This window comes from Caretta caretta, chromosome 2 (assembly GCF_965140235.1).
Source record: "Caretta caretta isolate rCarCar2 chromosome 2, rCarCar1.hap1, whole genome shotgun sequence".
NCBI lineage: Eukaryota > Metazoa > Chordata > Testudines > Cheloniidae > Caretta > Caretta caretta.
The window spans coordinates 206489444-206507469 of record NC_134207.1 but is presented as its reverse complement, the minus strand read 5'-3'; the positions used below and the strand labels follow the sequence as shown (position 1 = coordinate 206507469).

Genomic DNA, 18026 nt, shown 5'->3' with positions numbered 1-18026 from the left:
CCCGCCTCTTTGGACTCGTCCCTGCTTCCTCCCGAAATCCATCAAGCAGGAGATTTTTTCCAAGCTGACTCACACACGCTTAATGTCAGTCCTGTCACATCCAGCTCTGCAAGCTGTTGCTTGCGCTCTTGCTGCTTTGCACGAGCCTCCGCCTCCATCCGCCGCTTCCACTGTGGCTGGCTGGCGGGGCGGAGCCCGGGGAGGACACGCCCCCTCGGACACGCCTACCGCTCCACTCTCCCCCTGAACAGGGACCGCAATGATTTAGAAGTTCAGGAATCCCACGTGACGTCACCGAGGGTGATGTAATGCTTCTCTAAATAGAACGTATTGTAACCTTCTCTCAGTCCAACGTGGTTCCTTCACCCAAGCTGCTGGTCCTTTCCCTTCTACACTTGTTTGGTAAGTTCCTCTAAATACTGATCTGACTTTATGAAACTCACTTTTCAGTGCATTTAAACCCTCGCTTTCCGGACGCTTTAAAGTACTTGTGTGCATGGGACTGATCTCCTAGGGACGGGGAGTATGTGTGAATTAATTGGGGAGCAGAGTGGGGAAAGGATCTAAAGTGAGGAGGGAGAAATCTCATTAAGTGCACAGGGGGTTGTTTTGTTTTGTGGGAGTTTTGGGGGGGCTAATAAACAGATTTTGTTACTAACCCCGGGACTGCTCCGGGGGCTGTTAGTTTTTCAATTTAACTGTAATGATAGTAACCATTTGAGATTCCCCGGCTCCCTTTCCGAGAGGCGGTTTAGTGGCTGCGATGTTTGATCAGTGAGATGCTTCTATGAAGATGGCTTTTGGAACGAGCGTGTGTGTGTATCGCTCCCTCTCACTCCTCTGAGTGACTGGGTGAGGGTGTAACAGGAATTGGGGGGGGGAACCGGAAAAGTTGTTGGAGCTACACGAAGCGCAGTAAGCAATTGGAGGGAGGGGAAAGGCAGCCAGGGGAGCAACTTTGAGATTCTTCAAGTCAACACACCGACCAAAAAGTTGGAAAGTTTTGAAACTCCGTGTGTGTGTGTGTGTTGAAACAAGAGCTAGCAAAGTCATTAGTATGCTGCCGGGACCGTGTGCGTGTGTGTGCATGTGTGTCGAAGAACCGCTGAGATGAGATGTAACTGCTGCTGCCGTCTCCGCTGTCTGCAGGGAGCGTGTAGGTAAATATTGCCGCAAATCAATTGTCATTCTTGTTTAAGCTCTTTCGGGAGAGGATTTTTTTAAACTAGACGCAAAAGTCTGGAAGGCTGATGCTGCCCCCTCCCCATCTTTGCCTTATTTCTTCGCGGCATAACATCTTTTCTTGCTGCTGTTGAAATGACAGCTCTTTGGCTGCTGGAGTTGCTCTCAAGGTCCCCCCTCCCTTCTTGAAGCTTTCGCTTTCTTCTTAACTGGACTTGATTTCAATCGCTGCAACTTTGATTTGAGTTTTGGAAGAGGCTTCTTAGTCCAAAGTACCGGAGGCTCAGCTGCGTACAAGTTGCTGGTTTATGTGTCTGTGTTGTTTCTTATATGAACTGTTATTGGTAACTGCATAACAAACTGACCCCCCCCCCCCCATCTCCAGTCCCCACATGATGCCTATTGTTAAGGCTCAGGACTAGAGTGGGCTGTGTGTATATTTCGTTGTTAGGTGTCTGCATCGCTATGTTTGGTTGTCTCCCCCCACACACACCCTTTCTGACATATCTCTGGGAATAAGGCTGGATAGTGGGCCATTACGTCATTCTGCAGCCTAGTAAGTGTTTGATTAACAGCCTTAGATACTGTAGGGTTCAGGGGGTTAGAAATGCTGACAAAGCAACTCTCCCTTTTACAATCCCACTGGCTAAGCACATCGTTTTTACACCCTCTCCTCCCCCCAGTTCAATGCATATCTCCTTGATCCGTACTCTCTTTAGTTAAGTTTTGTCCTTCCAGAATTATAAGAGCTTCTGAAATATAAGGGGAATACCTGCTAAACTCTGCCTTTTCTCTTATTTATGTCCAGGCATGATGAGTGAGCCATCATCTCCAGGAGTACTTGTGGCACCTTAGAGACAAGTACTCCTTTTCTTTTTGCGAATACAGACTAACACGGCTGTTACTCTGAAACCTATCGTCTCCAGGGTTTATTATAAATGTTACAGTCTGAAAGAAAAAAGTGGGTTCAAAGACATGGATGGTAATAAAATAAAATGAATGTCCATATGTGTGTCTTTTATAATTAAAATGCTTAAAGAGTACTTACTTAAAACAGCATGGCCAGAGGATTTCTGTATTTTATCAGCAGGAAACAATATACAGACAGATGAAAACAGAGGTTAGAGCAAAGGACAATAGGGTTCTTGGGTTTTCCTTGAGACCATACATTTCAAAGATAACTCTTCTCCTAACCCATTGAATTGCACCAGAGTTTCTTTGTCTGGTCATTTGGCGAAAATACAGTGTGTCAAATAACAGTGGAGGAAGAACTTTCCTCTAAGAAACTGTCATGTAGAAATAATCCAGAAACCAGACTGTAAAGTTTTTTTTAAATAAATTGTTTCTAGAGTTACAGGGTGAGAACAAAATGAAAGAAAATCTATACTCTGACACAGTTTGTGGGAATTTGTTCTGAAGTACCTGCACTTTGGTAGAATTTTTTTTTTTATTTTCTGTAGAAAAATGTACAAGTTTGAACGCTCCCTTTGACATGTCTTTGGATGAAGTCAGCATTACTATGTTAAAAATACTTTTAAAATGTTAAACTTCTTATTTGTTACTCCTTAGTCCTAAAGGGGGAGTGCAGGTTGCAAAGCACTAGAGAAAAGTGTGGTTAACGATCAGTGATTAGTGATAAGTGATTAGTGGTTTTATTCAAACTGTTACCTCTGACCAGAAGCACACATCAGAGGATTAACAGGCTCTTTAGATAAATGCTCATTAGTGGAAGGAGAAAAACGAAGATAATAGGCATGCACACAGGGACAACTTTCGAGGAAAATCATTCCTGTCTCTGGAATAATAAGCTCTATTAGCAGAAAGCCTCTTTAATTTAAAAGTTGCTTTTATCTTGTAAATCAAAGTTAGATGTAGAAGGTCACTCTGCTATTATAAGCTAAATTTTCCCATATCCACTGGATGTGGATTATCACAGTAGTGATATTTATTTAAAGAAACTGAAAAATCTCAAGTGCCAAAGCCCTGTATTTTAAGGTATCCACTTCTAATGTAGAAAGTGAAGCCTGCTGTCAGCTAACTAGATGGCGTAGTACTGTTCTCTGTGAATATATAGTTCAGGATTATAAACTGAGCAAGTTGCTGCTTGCTAGATGTCCTTCAACACTTACTACACAGTTGATTTTGTGCTGGGTTGGAGGCTAGACAGTTCTACAAGTTTTTAGTCACATTTTCCATGTCAGTTAATCTAGTGAGTTAAAGGCTACTGGAAAAATTAGTCTCATTACGAAAATAAACTATTAGAGAAAGAGGCAAATAGAACTACCTGGGGGTTAGCTCTTGGTTGGAAGTGTGATAGTAAAGTACGAGATCTGTCTTCTATTGGTTTAATAAAATAAGCTTCTGATGGTCTTAAATACAAACATATAGAAATACACAGTGACACCTCTTCCCTTCCTATCTCTGGCAAACGGAGCTTTAAAACCAAAAAAAGTCAGTGGGAGAGAAAAGTTGACTTGGTGACTGAACAGAACAACTCATTCCTGAATTTACTCTGCAGATAATGGTAAGAAATCTCTTATTTTCCTGTTAATTGAATAAGTGATCTTTAACTATTGATAAGAAAAGGATAATGTCTTGGCTTTGTTCATGCATGGTTTGTAAAGAATTAGTGTCTATTACTGTCCATAGAATTTGTAATGTTTCTGCTGTCTTTATGTCTAGACCATCAAACTTCCAAAACATAAATGTTTTCATGTACGCATTTACCATGGGATAGGAAATAGAAATACTAAACATTTGAATTGAACAAACTGAAATTGTCTATTTATTGTAACTTTAACTGGACAGTTATGATGGTCAGATAACACTTTATGTGATGAAGAGATTTCTTTCTAAAGACAAAGAAATTTCTCGATATTCTTGACATGAGGTTGGAAGTAACTTGGTCTACTTGGAAGGACAATAAACTTTACCTTGGACTACTGAATATTGGATGCCGTTTATTCTAGGGACTTAAGATTTGGGAACAGAAGTAATTTTTTTTTAACTTGTATAAAAAAAATTGCAACTGGAGAACCAAATAAAAATCAATTGATAATATATAGGCTGTTTTACAGAAACCCAACTCTCAGAACAAGGGAAGGTCTGATCTCTTTATTTAACCTATGGGAAAAGAAAGGGAAGAAAAACAAGTATTATTACTAAAAGTGAAGGTAAAATGGGAAGAGGTTGTATCCATAATCCTGCTCACTTTATGATGCAGTGGGGCTAGTTGCATGAATAAGGGGAGAAAGATTTGGTCCTGTGTGTTCAAATTTGGTATTAATTTGCTCTCTGTAGTTTAGAGGAGGCTCTGAAATACCCTGAAATTTCCTAAGGTTGTTCTTTACCCTTCAGAGGGGTCTTTTGTGTGACAGAGAGTTCCGTCCGTGAGACTTAGAGTTCATTCCAGTAACAATGGACCTTGCATTGGCTTGAGACAATTTTTAGGGCCCAATCCTTCTGTCCTCACTCACGCAAACCCTTATGGATATTGGTAAGAGTTTTGCAGGAGGATTTGGCCCTTAACTTTTAACAGATCAATTTTTAAGACACTTTTAACTTTCTTCTGGTACCCAAGGCAAGATTTATATATCTCCAACTATGCAGGTAGGGTGACCAGATGGCCCGATTTTATAGGGACAGTCCTGTTTTTTGGGTCTTTTTCTTATATAGGTTCCTATTACTCCCCTCCCGATTTTTCACACTTGCTCCTCGGGTCACCCTATATTCAGGGTGGTATTGTTGCCCATCTTTTGACTACACTCTCTCTTTTGGTCAAAGATCTTTTCCCTAGAAATCTGTCACTTGGTATTTCTTTTTCTAGTTAGCAACCTACTGGATTTACTGCAGACCTGTTGCTTTGATTTATTAATAAACCTTCTGTTTATGGATTGGCCACCTTTAAACTATAGTAAAGCTTTATTTTAGTCCAAATGAACTTTTTTTTTTATATAACCCTCTGTATACATCAAATTAATTTTGCTTTATTTTTTGGAATAACATAATAAAATTGCCACCTATTTAAAGTAGTGTTCAGTTACTCAGGTCTGTATCATGTGGTCTCTAATTTAACAAAATGGGAATTTTTCTCAAGTAGAGACTATGTAGAATTTAGCTTTAACCATTTGTTGCATATATACTGCTCAATCAACAGAGTTGCTTGAGACATGGACCCGTTAACGATAGAGACCAACAGGTCTTTCAGCTATGCATACAGCTCTGTTTCTGTGTTGACTAAATGAACTTGTATTTAGCTGACTTGAATTTTGTTTGGGCCAACTTTTCACATATAAACTTGCATCACAATAAGTTGGTAACGTCTTTTAGTGGAATCATTGAAAACATTTTTGAAATTCACACACTTGCTGATTTTGACTCAGTCATAAGTGTTATTTTCACGGCTGATCAATCGGCTAGTTGTCCTGGTGGCCAAACACATGATTTCTGCAGGTTGTTTTTCTCTGAAAAAGTGCTATATGTCATGTAACCTGTGCTACTTGTCTCTGAGAAAGTTTGATTGCAAAGTAAAACACAGTAAATTCTATAAGATACAGGCAAGTAGCTCTTTGTTAGAGATGTACTTGAAGAGTTCTTTGTTTTTCTGCATTTTAAAAACATATAATAAAACAGTCACAAAATTAATGCAACTTTAGCTTTTAGTAACTTTTAGCCTTAGCCTTCAGCACACCATTTCCTCTTACTACAAATTGCGTTCTTACATCAATTTAAAATCTTTAAAAGATTGTTCTTTAAGGTAGACAAAACAATTATCTCAATTTCTTTTCTTGTCTAATTTGAATATTAACCATGTTACAGGAATAAGATTAGTACGTTTACAGATTTGTGGTACAATTTTACATACTTATGTATAATATGAATATATTTCTGTGAACATCTCAAAAATTACATTCCTGTAAAAATAAATGTAGGTATACTCTCTGATATACTCAATGTATAAGTAATAATTGTTGTTGTAAGAACACTTGCTGAATCAAAAATATTGTGGTATGTTGTTTTAGCCAAGTAATTATTTTGTTTGTACACTGATCATTTACCTATACCACGGCACTGGTTGAAGTGGTAACTCTGGCACTTTTTTTCAAATAATAGCATGTCTAGTGTTTTCACTAAAGTTACTTTACTGTATAATTAAAAATATTGGCATTCATCATTTTTTCTATTAACCACCTAAGCTTCATTAATGGGAACTACTGCTGCAAATCTGGATTTAGAGATTTTAGAAAGAGAGATGGCTGTATCTGTTTTGTAGGTTTCAAGATGGTGATACCAAATACTATTTTATAAATGAGAAGAGATTGACTAAGGATTTTACTGAGGGCTGTAGGATTTTCAAAGTAAAACATTCAAAGCTTAGTACAATTTCCTTAGCTTACTAGATGTTATGCTTTGGTTTTTGTTTCGGTCTTCTTTTTTGAGAATCTACTCAAGAAGTCAATCCCCCACATGCTTCAAAATAAATATTTCAGAAAGTTACACTTACTAATGTTTGTTTAATTTTCCGGTTTAGAATCTCATATTTTGAGTTAATTAGGACTTGCTATCATGGCAGCATTCTGCTCAAGGTGATCTTAGGATGTGGCAATATAATACTACCTTCATAGTAAGGGGATTCCAGTGGACTGATTAAAAATTACTAGAATGCCCTGAAAGGGGAGGCCCGCAGAGAAAGGCAAGAGTAAGGGAATTTCAGTTTCAGTAAGAAAACAATCCACAAATGCTGTCATAGCTTTAACAGAATAAAGGCCTTATTTTTGCTTTTCTTGGGCACCCAAAACTCCCATTGATTTCAGTGGGAGTCCTGGGTACCCAAGGAATTCAACCGTTTGGTGTTTTTATGCATACTTTGGCCATTTGATTATCACCCCTTAATATATATTCCATTTCTTACATCTGTATACACTTTAAATAATAATTGTTTCCTTTTCCACTTCTTTGCTGTCTTCTGGAAGTGATGTTTTCTAATACTACCATCCTCATATGCCCTCCATTTCAATTCCTTTTCTTCCCAACAACTTTGTATCTTTGGTGCACTCCATTTCAGTGGAGTGATCTGGGTGATCTCAATGATTACTTATGTTTGAAGTTTCCCAGCTAAGCAGTCTGTGGTACTGAGGTTATTCTGGTTGGCTCAGTGACCTATTTTTTGTGTGCGTTTTATTGGGTAGGAAACAGAGGGCTTCAGAGAAATTATTTAATTAAGTTGAAAAATCTTTTTCCTACAGTTTGACAGTAGCAGCCTTTTTACCTGTTGTAATATAGGCTCATGGACGCCCCTACTGTACATGGTTTGTGATACGGCATCATTTATAGCCTGCTCCTCTGTAGCTGTTCACAAGTACTTAGAAATTCATTTGACTAATGTGGGAAATAAAGAGGGGCCAGCAGTTCCCAGCTTTTTGTTCTTCGATACCTGACTAGCAAGACTTGAGTAATGGTAGCTAATATAAAACATTCAACACAGGGGGCTCTGTAGCACAATAAATTGAATTTAAGATTAGGCTGAGGATCTGTTGCATGAAGTGGCTATAACAGAATGAGCTAAACTGAGGCATTACCTGGAGTACTCAAGTAAACTGCTTACTAGTGTATATGTATTTCAGAGTAGCAGCTGTGTTAGTCGGTATCCGCAAAAAGAAAAGGAGGACGTGTGGCACCTTGGAGGCTAACAAATTTATTTGAGCATAAGCTTCTGTGAGCGACAGCTCACTTCATCGGATCTGATGAAGTGAGCTGTAGCTCACGAAAGCTTATGCTCAAATAAATTTTAGTCTCCAAGGTGCCACAAGTCCTCCTTTTTTTAGTATATATATTGTTTGTCCATATTGCACCTGCTACTTTTTCTCCCTTAAAATGTTTTTAAGTGAGCATTTTAGATCAGTTTTCAGTTTTAGAATACGGATGTGTTGTGTTTGGGCACACTTACATATCCGCATAACAGTATTTTACCTAGTTAAGCAGTAAGACACTCCAAGGTGTGAATTATTTTATTAATGTTATTAATTCACAGTGTGTGTGTTGGGCATTAAGGTTACAAAACCAATTGCCATTAGTGCAGTGCGGTGTGAATTAGCACACTATTATTCACACTTGAGTGTTTACTGCAACTATATAATTATATTTTAAGTAATATTTATATTAAGTGATGAAGCTCATAAATTGTGAGTAGCAAATCATGGTGTATTTATAGTCACCACTCAGAATTATTTTTAGTCAATCAGATCAGTCCCAGTGAAGTCAATGGGCGTAATTGTCACCAAACTCAAATGGGAGTAGGTGCAGGCCCTTAAGGTTGACCTGTAAAAGTGGATATGGATATATACAGATGTGTGCATAAGTATATATAGAGTAAATGTGTATGTTTAGCTATAAAAAGTATAGAATGGTTTTGTATATTAGAAACTCAAATTTTATCTACCTTGGAACAACCTGTGGTGATTGGAGAAATGGCAAAATTAAGATACAGCAAAAAAGTGGAAGCTGAGCAGTAGAGAGGGGAAGGGATTTTTAGTCCAATTGTTTAGAACTCTTTTTTGTTGCTGTTAACCTTTAACCATTTAACTTCAATGTTTAACGAAAGTTGGAGAGAAAATTCATCTTTGTTTAAAGATTCAACATTCCCACAAATTCTCTTCTTAACATTGGCCTCTCCAGAGACTTCACTTCCTGTCCAGGTAATCTTCTAGCAAGACTAGGGAGGCTTAAATTTGATATTTTTGTGCTTTTAAAAAAAAACAAGCTGGGGAATTATTACTCTTTCGTCCCCATCACCATGTTCCCAAAGAGGCGTGCGCGCACACACACACACACACACACACACTCATATATATTTGGTGTATATTATTTTAAATGGATAAGCAGCAGAAAAGCGTTAAAAGAACAGATTAAAAGGTTAGAAAGATCAAAACTAGACCAACTTTTAAAAATTCTGATCTGTCTTTCATTCCCTTGCCTTAATAAACTAGTGTGCACACCTGAGATGGAGAGAAAAAAAGATTTAGCAAGGAAGCAGATTTTAATTTCGGGTGTCCAAAGCATTATTACAGAAAGTGACGGAAAAGAATATTTTTAATATTTTGGAAACAGCCTTGACAGGGACCTTTAAATGACACAAATATCTTCTAAGTGACATATGCAACCAGAAAGAAAGGATCAAATGAAGATCTATAAAAGTGTAAAGATACTTGTGTTATGGTAGAAACCAAAAATATGAATCATAATAGGGCCTAAAAGTGTTCTCTCACACTGATATAAATCAGGAGCAACTCTGCTGAAAGCAGAGGAGTTTCTCTTGTGCGAGGAGAATCAGATTCATGGGTATATTCTGAATGCAGTGTATCAATTTGTCAGTTGTGTGTTTGTGCAAATCCTATTACTGAAGCAAAAGCTTGAGTCATGAAGTTGAGGATGTCTGTTTCTTCTAGATGAACATGTTTGTATAGCTCTCCTTCTATTATGACAATTCTTACTGTGTCTGGGGAGAGGGAAATATTGAGACTACTTACTTTTGTGCTCAATTCATATTCCTTCCACTCTGTCTCTTCCTCTCACAAGTTTTATGTGTTAGTGCTCCATCTACTTACACTGGCTCTCTCTGACAGTCACCACTCTGGCCTCAGGTTTGTATAACATATACCAAAATCCCACTAGGTTTTTCAATTAAACATAGGCGAAGTATTTAACTCTTAAGACTGGTGTAGATTTTGCTCTTAATTACACCATTGTGAATCAGGGGTAGCTCCATTGACTTCAGTACAATCATATCTGTGTGAAAACAGGTTAAGCAAGACGAGGATAGGGCCTAATATTTTCTTATTCGGAATGTTAGTTCACTTTCCTGTAGCCCCATGGACTTATAATATTTTGATTGGTGGCAAGGCTTTTTCACACTTCTAAAGGAATGTTTTTACTCTATTGTATGTTGTCACAGTTACGGCCCAGGACACTTGCAAATAAGACACTCGCTACATGCTAGAGTTGCAATCTAAAGAATAATCAAACAACTATATTTACACAGCAGACTTCAATGTGTGCTGAAGCAACTGACCTGGTGCTCTGATATACAGAGTCATGATGAGAAATTTTAACATATGTGGCCAGATCTTCGCTGTTGTAAATCTGCGTGGCTCTACTGGCTTAAATGAAATGGAACCAGCTGATGATCCGGCCCATAGTGTTAGCAAAACTGCACACACTAGGTAACTTTTGCATATTCTCTTTTGTAAGAGGATACTGTAAAGAATTTTAGGCCTCATAACTGAAACTGATGGGGAAAGGCCCTCCAGAATAGATGCTATAATGATGATAAACCCTATTATTCCTTAACAAAATGTTTTTAAAGGCATTATTTAAGTGCATGTTGTTTTGTGTTTTCCCCCTGCTGGCTCTGCAGTTGTCTAAATCATTATTCTCAGAGCAATGCTGTGCTGAGGTCATCAGTGATGATGGCATGAAAACACAAGTTTTAGCACGAGAAGTCACTATATAATTTGACAGGGATGTTGTCTGCTCCAAAACATCCACATAAATTTCAGCTCCAATCTAAGCAAAGAAGAAGAAAACAGATTGGCTGATTCATAACAAATACGTATTATACTTTCTGTTATGCAGGTGTAAATCTTAGGTAACACCACTTGAAAGAGGTTTGTTTAGACTTACACTGATGTAGCTGAGAACAGAATTTGGACCGATGCTTTTATTTGAGAAATAGAGACCTGAATTCTGCTTCCACTCATGTAAATCAAGAGCAACACCGCTGACTTGAATAGCTTCTATTTTACACCAATGAAACTGAGAGCGTAAGTTCTTCCCCCATGTGGTTTTGAAGGTAGTTTTCTCAAAATAGGGTTGAGAAAAGTCAACTGCACTACTCATCTGAGTGGGCGATAGCTTTGAAACCTAATTATGACATTTAAATGTTTTGCTCAGATAATTTCTGCAGAAATATTGACCCATGTTCTTATTCATTGTAGTGGGATATAGATGTGGGCATTGAGAGCATTGTTGGGTGGATAGTTCTTGGGAACAGATAGCAGGGTGAGAAACATGGAGATCAAGACCCTTTATTCCTAAATTTCAGGTCACTTCCCTCTCTCTGGGGACAAGCTTGGAAAGAAGAGATATATCTCCCTAATGCCACAAGCTGAAACTGAACATCTGTGCCAAAATAACAAATGCATCTTTTGTGGATGCCAAAAGTCCCAGGTGCCTCCTGCTTTAGCTACCAAGCTTTCCAGTTTGTATCTGACAACTTCTATTATGCATTGTCAATACAAAATCTTGCAGTATATTGAAAAGTTAGGGGTAGCACATTGGAAAAACTTTCCAAAATTTAAAATTAATACGGAAATTAAATTAAAAATACCTAGCGCAAGGGATATTACAGTGACTTTATTAGTGTATTGAACACGAAAATAGAAATACAAAGCTGTTTGTTGAATTCTCTGTGACAGTTTCAAGTAGTTTCTGTGTGCTGCAGAGTACATTGCCAATATTCCACAGAAGCTAGGATACCTTGCATCGAAATTTAGGACCAGTGTACTGCAGAGAACACGGTCACTACTAGTGCACTCTCTGTTAAGAGGAGCACCCTCTATGTCAGTGGTTCTCAACCAGGGGTACACATACTGCTGGCGGTATGCAGATGTCTTCCAGGGGGTACATCAACTCATCTAGATATTAAAAAAGCACTAGTGAAGTCAGTACAAACTAAAATTTCATTGAGACAATGACATGTTATACTGCTCTATGTACTATACACTGAAATGTAAGTACAAATTTATATTCCAATTGATTTTATAATTACATGGTAAAATGAGAAAGTAAGCAATTTTTCAGTAAATAGTGTGCTGTGACACTTTTGTATTTTTAGGTCTGATTTTGTAAGCAAGTAGTTTTTAAGTGAGGTGAAACTTGGGGTACACAAGACAAATCAGACTCCTGAAAGGGGTACAGTAGTCTGGAAAAGTTGAGAGCCACTGCTCTATGTGTTGCTTTTATAGTCTCTTCTCACAACACTGCAGGCCTTCCAGGAAATTTCTTATTTGTATCCACCACTCTTACACAAAGATGGGCAGTTCCATGTCTCAAATGTAGACTATATGTTGTAAAATATTCTTTATAACACTTTTGTTACTGAAGGGCAAAACCAAGGCTGTAATCCTGGAAACTATTTTGCATGGGTTGACCCCTGCACTTGCAGGGAATAATCCTCAGGATGGGGGCCTAAAATATTCAACTTATTACGGAAACAATAGCTAGCCATAAAAGGTTGTTTTTAAAATAGTTAGGTGAATATGCTAAAAGGCATGTCACTTTTTAAAATAATTGAGTAGCCTTTTCCCAACACACCTACTTTTAGTATTACATATCTCTTAAAAAACCCAAAACAGTACGAAGATTCCAGCACCCACGAGCAACCCTCTGATAACATACAGTTCTAGAGCCAAATCCTGCTTGTCATACTCAATGTGCATTTGTGAGGTGAACATGATATGGTCTCTAAATGTAAAGGCTTGCACAGTTTCTCTCCTCTCTTGCCCATCCACATTATCATTTCAAACAGGATTTCCTACCTCTAACACAGGCTTTCTCTTTACCACTGTCCATTCCTGAGTTGAATCTCATGGACAGCACTGGACAGGGTTAATGATCTGTGACTGGGGACGTAGCTAGAACTGTGAGCTTCAGGGGGAAGACAAGGGGCAGGCCTTACCAAGTTGCACAAATATTCTGTGTAAAGGAATTCAGGCTGCGTTAACTTTGTGTTGCCCCTTCTGCACTGCATAATCCCATTAGAGTGAGTGTGTATGGTGGTGGGTAGTGTAAAACAGGTGAAAGCATAACTGAAATTATGCTACTCTGAAACCTGTCATATTCAAATAGTAATCATCAATGGTTCACTGTCAGACTGGGAGGGTGTATCTAGTTGGGTCCTGCAGAAGACTGTCCTGGGTCTGGTACTAGTCAATATTTTCATTAATGACTTGGAGAATGGAGTGGAGAGCTTGTTTATATAATTTGCAGATGACACCCATCAGAAAGGGATTGCAAGGACTTTGGAGGACAGGATTAGAATTTAAAATGACTGTGACAAATTGGAGAATTGGTCAAATACAAATGCAAAGAGAAATACAAAGTACTTCACTTAGGAAGGAAAAATCAAATTCACAACTACAAAATGGAGAATAACTGGTTAGGCAGTAGTACTGCGGAAAAGGATCTGGGGCTTATAGTAGATCACAAATTGAATATGAGTCAACAATGTGATGCAGTTGCGAAAAAGGCTAATATTCTGGGGTGTATTAACAGGAGTGTCGATGTAAGACATGGGAGCTAATTATTCCATTCTGCTTGGCACTGGTGAGGCCTCAGCTGGAGTACTGTGTCCAATTCTGGGTGCTACACTCTAGGAAAGATGTGGACAAACTTGGGAGAGCCCAGAGGAGAGCAAGAAAAATTATAGGTTTGGAAAACCAGACCTCTGAGGAAAAGTATTTAAAAAAAAATAGGTGTGTTTAGTTTTGAGAAAAGAAAACTGAAAGGGGGACCAGATGTCAGTCTTCAAATATTTGAAGGGCTGTTATAAAGAGGGCAGTGATTAATTGGTCTACATGTGCACTGAAGGTAGGACCAGTAATAGAACACTTAATCTGCGCCAAGGGAGATTTTGGTTAGATATTAGGAAAAACTTTCTAACTATAAAGATAGTTAAGCACAGGAATAAGCTTCCAAGGGAGGTTCTGGAATCCCTGTTATGGGAGGTTTTTAAGAATGGGTTAGACAAACACCTGTCAGGGATGGTCAAGGTGTACATGGTCCTGCCTCAACGTGGTGGGCTAAAAAGCAAGTTATAGGAAAATCTATCATTTTATAGGGGGGAAATTCTTAATTTGCTCTGGGGACTTTAGTTCTTCAGTTGTTATCATAGTGGTGATGCAAGACACGATCTTGGAGGGGGATTGGGGGCTTGTGTACTCTGTTGTTAAAATTGTAATAACATTTGTTACAGTTCACATTACAAAACAGGTAAAGTATTTAATACCCCCAATTTAGTTAGTTTTAATATAAATGTTTTGAGTAGTACCATAGCATATTTTCCATACTTCAACATTTCTAACAAAACACTGAATATGTCTGAAACTTTAGCTTATTCACACTTCCTAATCATAATCCTCTCTGTTTCTTTGTCAGCACCTTTTTTTTTTTTTTTTTTGGTATTTCTCTGGACACCTTTATCTAATATCTCCGGAGGTTAACCTTTGACATGATCTATTACTTGCTTCTTAGTGCTTTTAACAAGGTGAAGAGAGGTCAATTTCAATAAAGGGCAGGCATTATTAGGGGACTTCTGCAGAAGTTCTTGGTGACCTGTCCATCTTGCAGCGCTGGGTGCAATATATTTCAGAAACGCCTATAGTGGAAGGAAGGAAATACTCATTCAGATGAATGATTTCTGTTACCCTGGAAAAGTGGTCACTACTTTCACAAGAGAGCTGCAGGCTGTTTCTCCTCAGAGGCTGCAGATCATTCCTGCTCCCACTGGACACAATGGAAGTTTTGTCATTGACTTCAATGGGACCAGGATTGGGCCTATTACGTCTTAATTAAGTTGCAGTTAAATGGATCATACAGAATGTGCTTCATAATCAATGTTGGCTTTTGGTGCTGTAGCTTCATTACCTCAGCTATATCCGGAATTCTCAACCTTTTTCTTTTTGAGGCCCCCGTCCCCCGAGGGTGCTATAAAAACTCCACGGCCCACCTGTTTTACAACAACTGATTTTCTGCATATAAAAGCCAGGACGGCGTTAGGGGGTAGAAAACCAGGAAATTTCTTGGGGCCCCATGCCACAGGAGGCCCCGTGACACTAAGCTGCTCAGGCTTCGGCTTCAGCCCGAGGTGTTGGGGCTCAGGGACTCAGGCTTCAGCCCCAAGCAATGGAGCTTCGGCTTTCTGCCCTGGGCCCCAGTGAGTCTGATGCTGGCCCTGCTTGATGGACCCCGTGAAACCTGCTCGCTGACCCCCCAGGAGGCCCAGGACGCCTAGTTGAGACCCACTGAGCTATATGACTATTTTTTTTACTATTCAGAATATGCAGAGTTCTTCTAGATATTGTTTCAAAAATGAAGAACATAAATGGACTGGAAATATTCATGTAACTTTTTTCACTTGATTAATGATGCAGAATTTGTCTTGGTCTGTGATCTCGAAGTACAAAGATTGCGAAGTCACACACCATGTCAAACAAATAACTCTAATAATCTGTACAAGGAAAGTATTTGTCCTTGTTGGCATGGATAATGTTTGAAATTTAAAAGAAAGGGGGGTATATATTTCTCTCAAAACCAAAATATTTAATAAAGGCTAAGGAACAGTCCAGGAGGCTTAGTGGAATGCACAGAGATTTCTAAATTGATATTTTAAAAACTGCCTAGGGGATTTAGCCACACACCTTCCATTAAAAATTAATGAAACATCCCTTAGATTGCTTGGAAAAAATCTTAACCCTGGGGTTTTATCAGTGAAGAGTGCTGATTGGTGTACTCCTATCAATTATTTACTCTGTCTTGTACCTGGCTCTTTCATGTTTGTACTCTTAGAATTTATGTAAAATGCTGGTGTGCCTTTCAAATATCTGCATAAAGGAAAAAAGTCAATAGCCTAACATCAGAGATACAAAGTGACTGACTGAAGCTTAATTACAAGTTGTCAAAATATTCCCCCTTATTCTTAGAAAATAAAGTTGGATTGAAGATTTAAAACAACTTCCATTTCCTGTCAGTATTCTTCAACCTATGATTGATCTCAGGCAGCCAACTGCTATCATACTTCTTTCTTTGGGCTTGTCTACATTTACTGGAGGATTGACACTGTGGCTATTGATACATTGGCGGTCGATTTAGCGGGTCTAGTGAAGACCCCCAATCAACTGCCAATGGCTCTCCTGTTGACTCCTGTACTCTACCTGATGGAGAAGAGTAAGGGGAGTTGACGGGAGAGCATCTCCTGGTGACGTCGCATAGTGCGGATTCCATGGTAAGTAGATCTAAGCTACTTGAGTTACACTATTGAGGTACACGTTGATTTGAGTTACACTATTCACATAACTCAAATTGTGTAGCTTAGATTGGCTTTTCCCTTTAGTGTAGACAAGGCCTTAGAAGGAAACGTAAATCAATTTTACCTGACAGAGGTTTAAGGGCCATATCAGTACCACACAAACTAGTTAGGGTTGCCAACTTTCTAATTGCAGAAAACTGAACACCCCTGCCTTGCCCCTTGCCCCACCCCTTCTCCAAGGCTCTGCCACTCGCGCCATCCCCCTCCCTGCATCACTCGCTCTCCTCCACCCTCACTCACTTTCACCGGGCTGGGGTGTGGGAGGGGCTGAGGGCTGTGCAGGCTCTGGGGTGGAGCTGGGGATGAGGGGTTTGAGGTGCAGGAGGGGGCTCCAGGCTAGAGCAGGGGGTTGGGATGCAGGGGAGGACTGTGGGGTCCAGGAGGGAGTTTAGGTGCAGGAGGGGACTCCAGCCTGGGGCAGAGGATTGGGGTGCAGGAGGGGGATCAGGGTGTGGGGTCCGAATGGCTCTGACTGCGTCTCCCAGAAATTGGCTGCCAGGTCGCTGCGGCCTCTAAGCTCATGGATGGTCAGGGAGCTCCGCGTGCTGCCCTCGCACCTGCAGGCACCACCCCCGCAGCTCCTATTTGTTGCAGTTCCTGACCAATGGGAGCTGTGGAGCCAGCACTCAAGGCGGGGGCAGCGCATGGAACCTCCCTGACTGCCCATGCGCCTAGGGGCTGCAGGGACCTGGCGGCCACTTCTGGGAGCTGGGCAGAGCCAGGGCAGGCAGGGAGCCTGCCTTAATCCTGGGCCCCCGCTGCACCACAAACTAGACTTTTAATGGCCCAGTTGGCGTTGACAGCCAGAGCTGCCACGGTCCCTTTTCGACTGGGTGTTCCGGTCGAAAACCAGATGCCTGGCAACCCTAAAACTAGTGCATGAAGTAGTTTAACTCTTTTTGTAGCATTAGGCACTAGCTATCTTAAGAGTATCTTAATGTAAAGGAGAAAATTGTATACTGTTAGGAAAGTTCTTGTTTGGAATAAAAACAAAGGAGAGAGCTAAATAATTAAGAGGACAGGTCACTGATACAGAGCAATCTGCATTTCTTGGAAAATGGGGTGCAAGCAAACAATATGCATTTTCATATGGGTAAATGTATACATCTGGGATCAAAGAATGTAGGCCATAGTTACAAAATGGGGGACTCTACTGTGGGAAGTAGTGACTCTGAAAAAGATTTGGAGGTCCTGGTGGATAATCAGTTGAACATGCACTCCCAGTGTGATGCTGTGGCTAAAAGAACTAATGAGATTCCCCTGTGTATGCATTCCAGTAGGAGGAAAGAGGTTATTTTACCACTATATTTGGCACTGGTGCAAGCGCTGCAGAAATATTTTGTTCAGTTCTTACACAATTCAAGAAAGATGTTGATTAACTGGAGAGGGTTCAGAGAAGAGCCACAAGAATGATTAAAGGTTTAGAAAATGTGCCTGATAGTGATTAGCCTCAAAAAGCCTAATCTGTTTAGTTTAACAAAGAGAAGGTTAAGGGGTGACTTGAATAGTCAATAAGTATCTAGATGGAGAACAAATATTTAATAATGGACTCTTCAATCTAGCAGAGAAAGGTGTAACACGATCTAATGGCTGGTAGTTGAAGCAAGACAAATTCAGACTGGAAATAAGGCATACATTTTTAACAGTTAGAGTTATTAACCATTGGAACAGTTTACCAAGGGTTGTGGTGGATTCTCCATCA

The 18026-nt window shown here is 39.7% G+C and overlaps 1 protein-coding gene across 5 annotated transcripts in view; it reads left to right on the top strand.

The window, feature by feature from the left end:
* The first annotated feature begins 319 nt into the window (after nt 1-319).
* CREB5 (cAMP responsive element binding protein 5) overlaps nt 320-18026 on the top strand; it is a 356885-nt gene continuing 339178 nt past the window's right edge. For 2 of the 5 annotated variants that reach the window (XM_075125772.1, XM_075125770.1), the window contains exon 1: nt 3480-3706. In XM_075125772.1, the coding sequence (XP_074981873.1) occupies nt 3704-3706 (3 nt within the window). In that variant the 5' untranslated portion in view covers nt 3480-3703. Of the gene's footprint in view, nt 403-993; nt 1161-3479; nt 3707-18026 lie in introns of those variants that run through there. The other 3 variants (XM_048838465.2, XM_048838467.2, XM_075125771.1) reach the window with 3 other exon arrangements.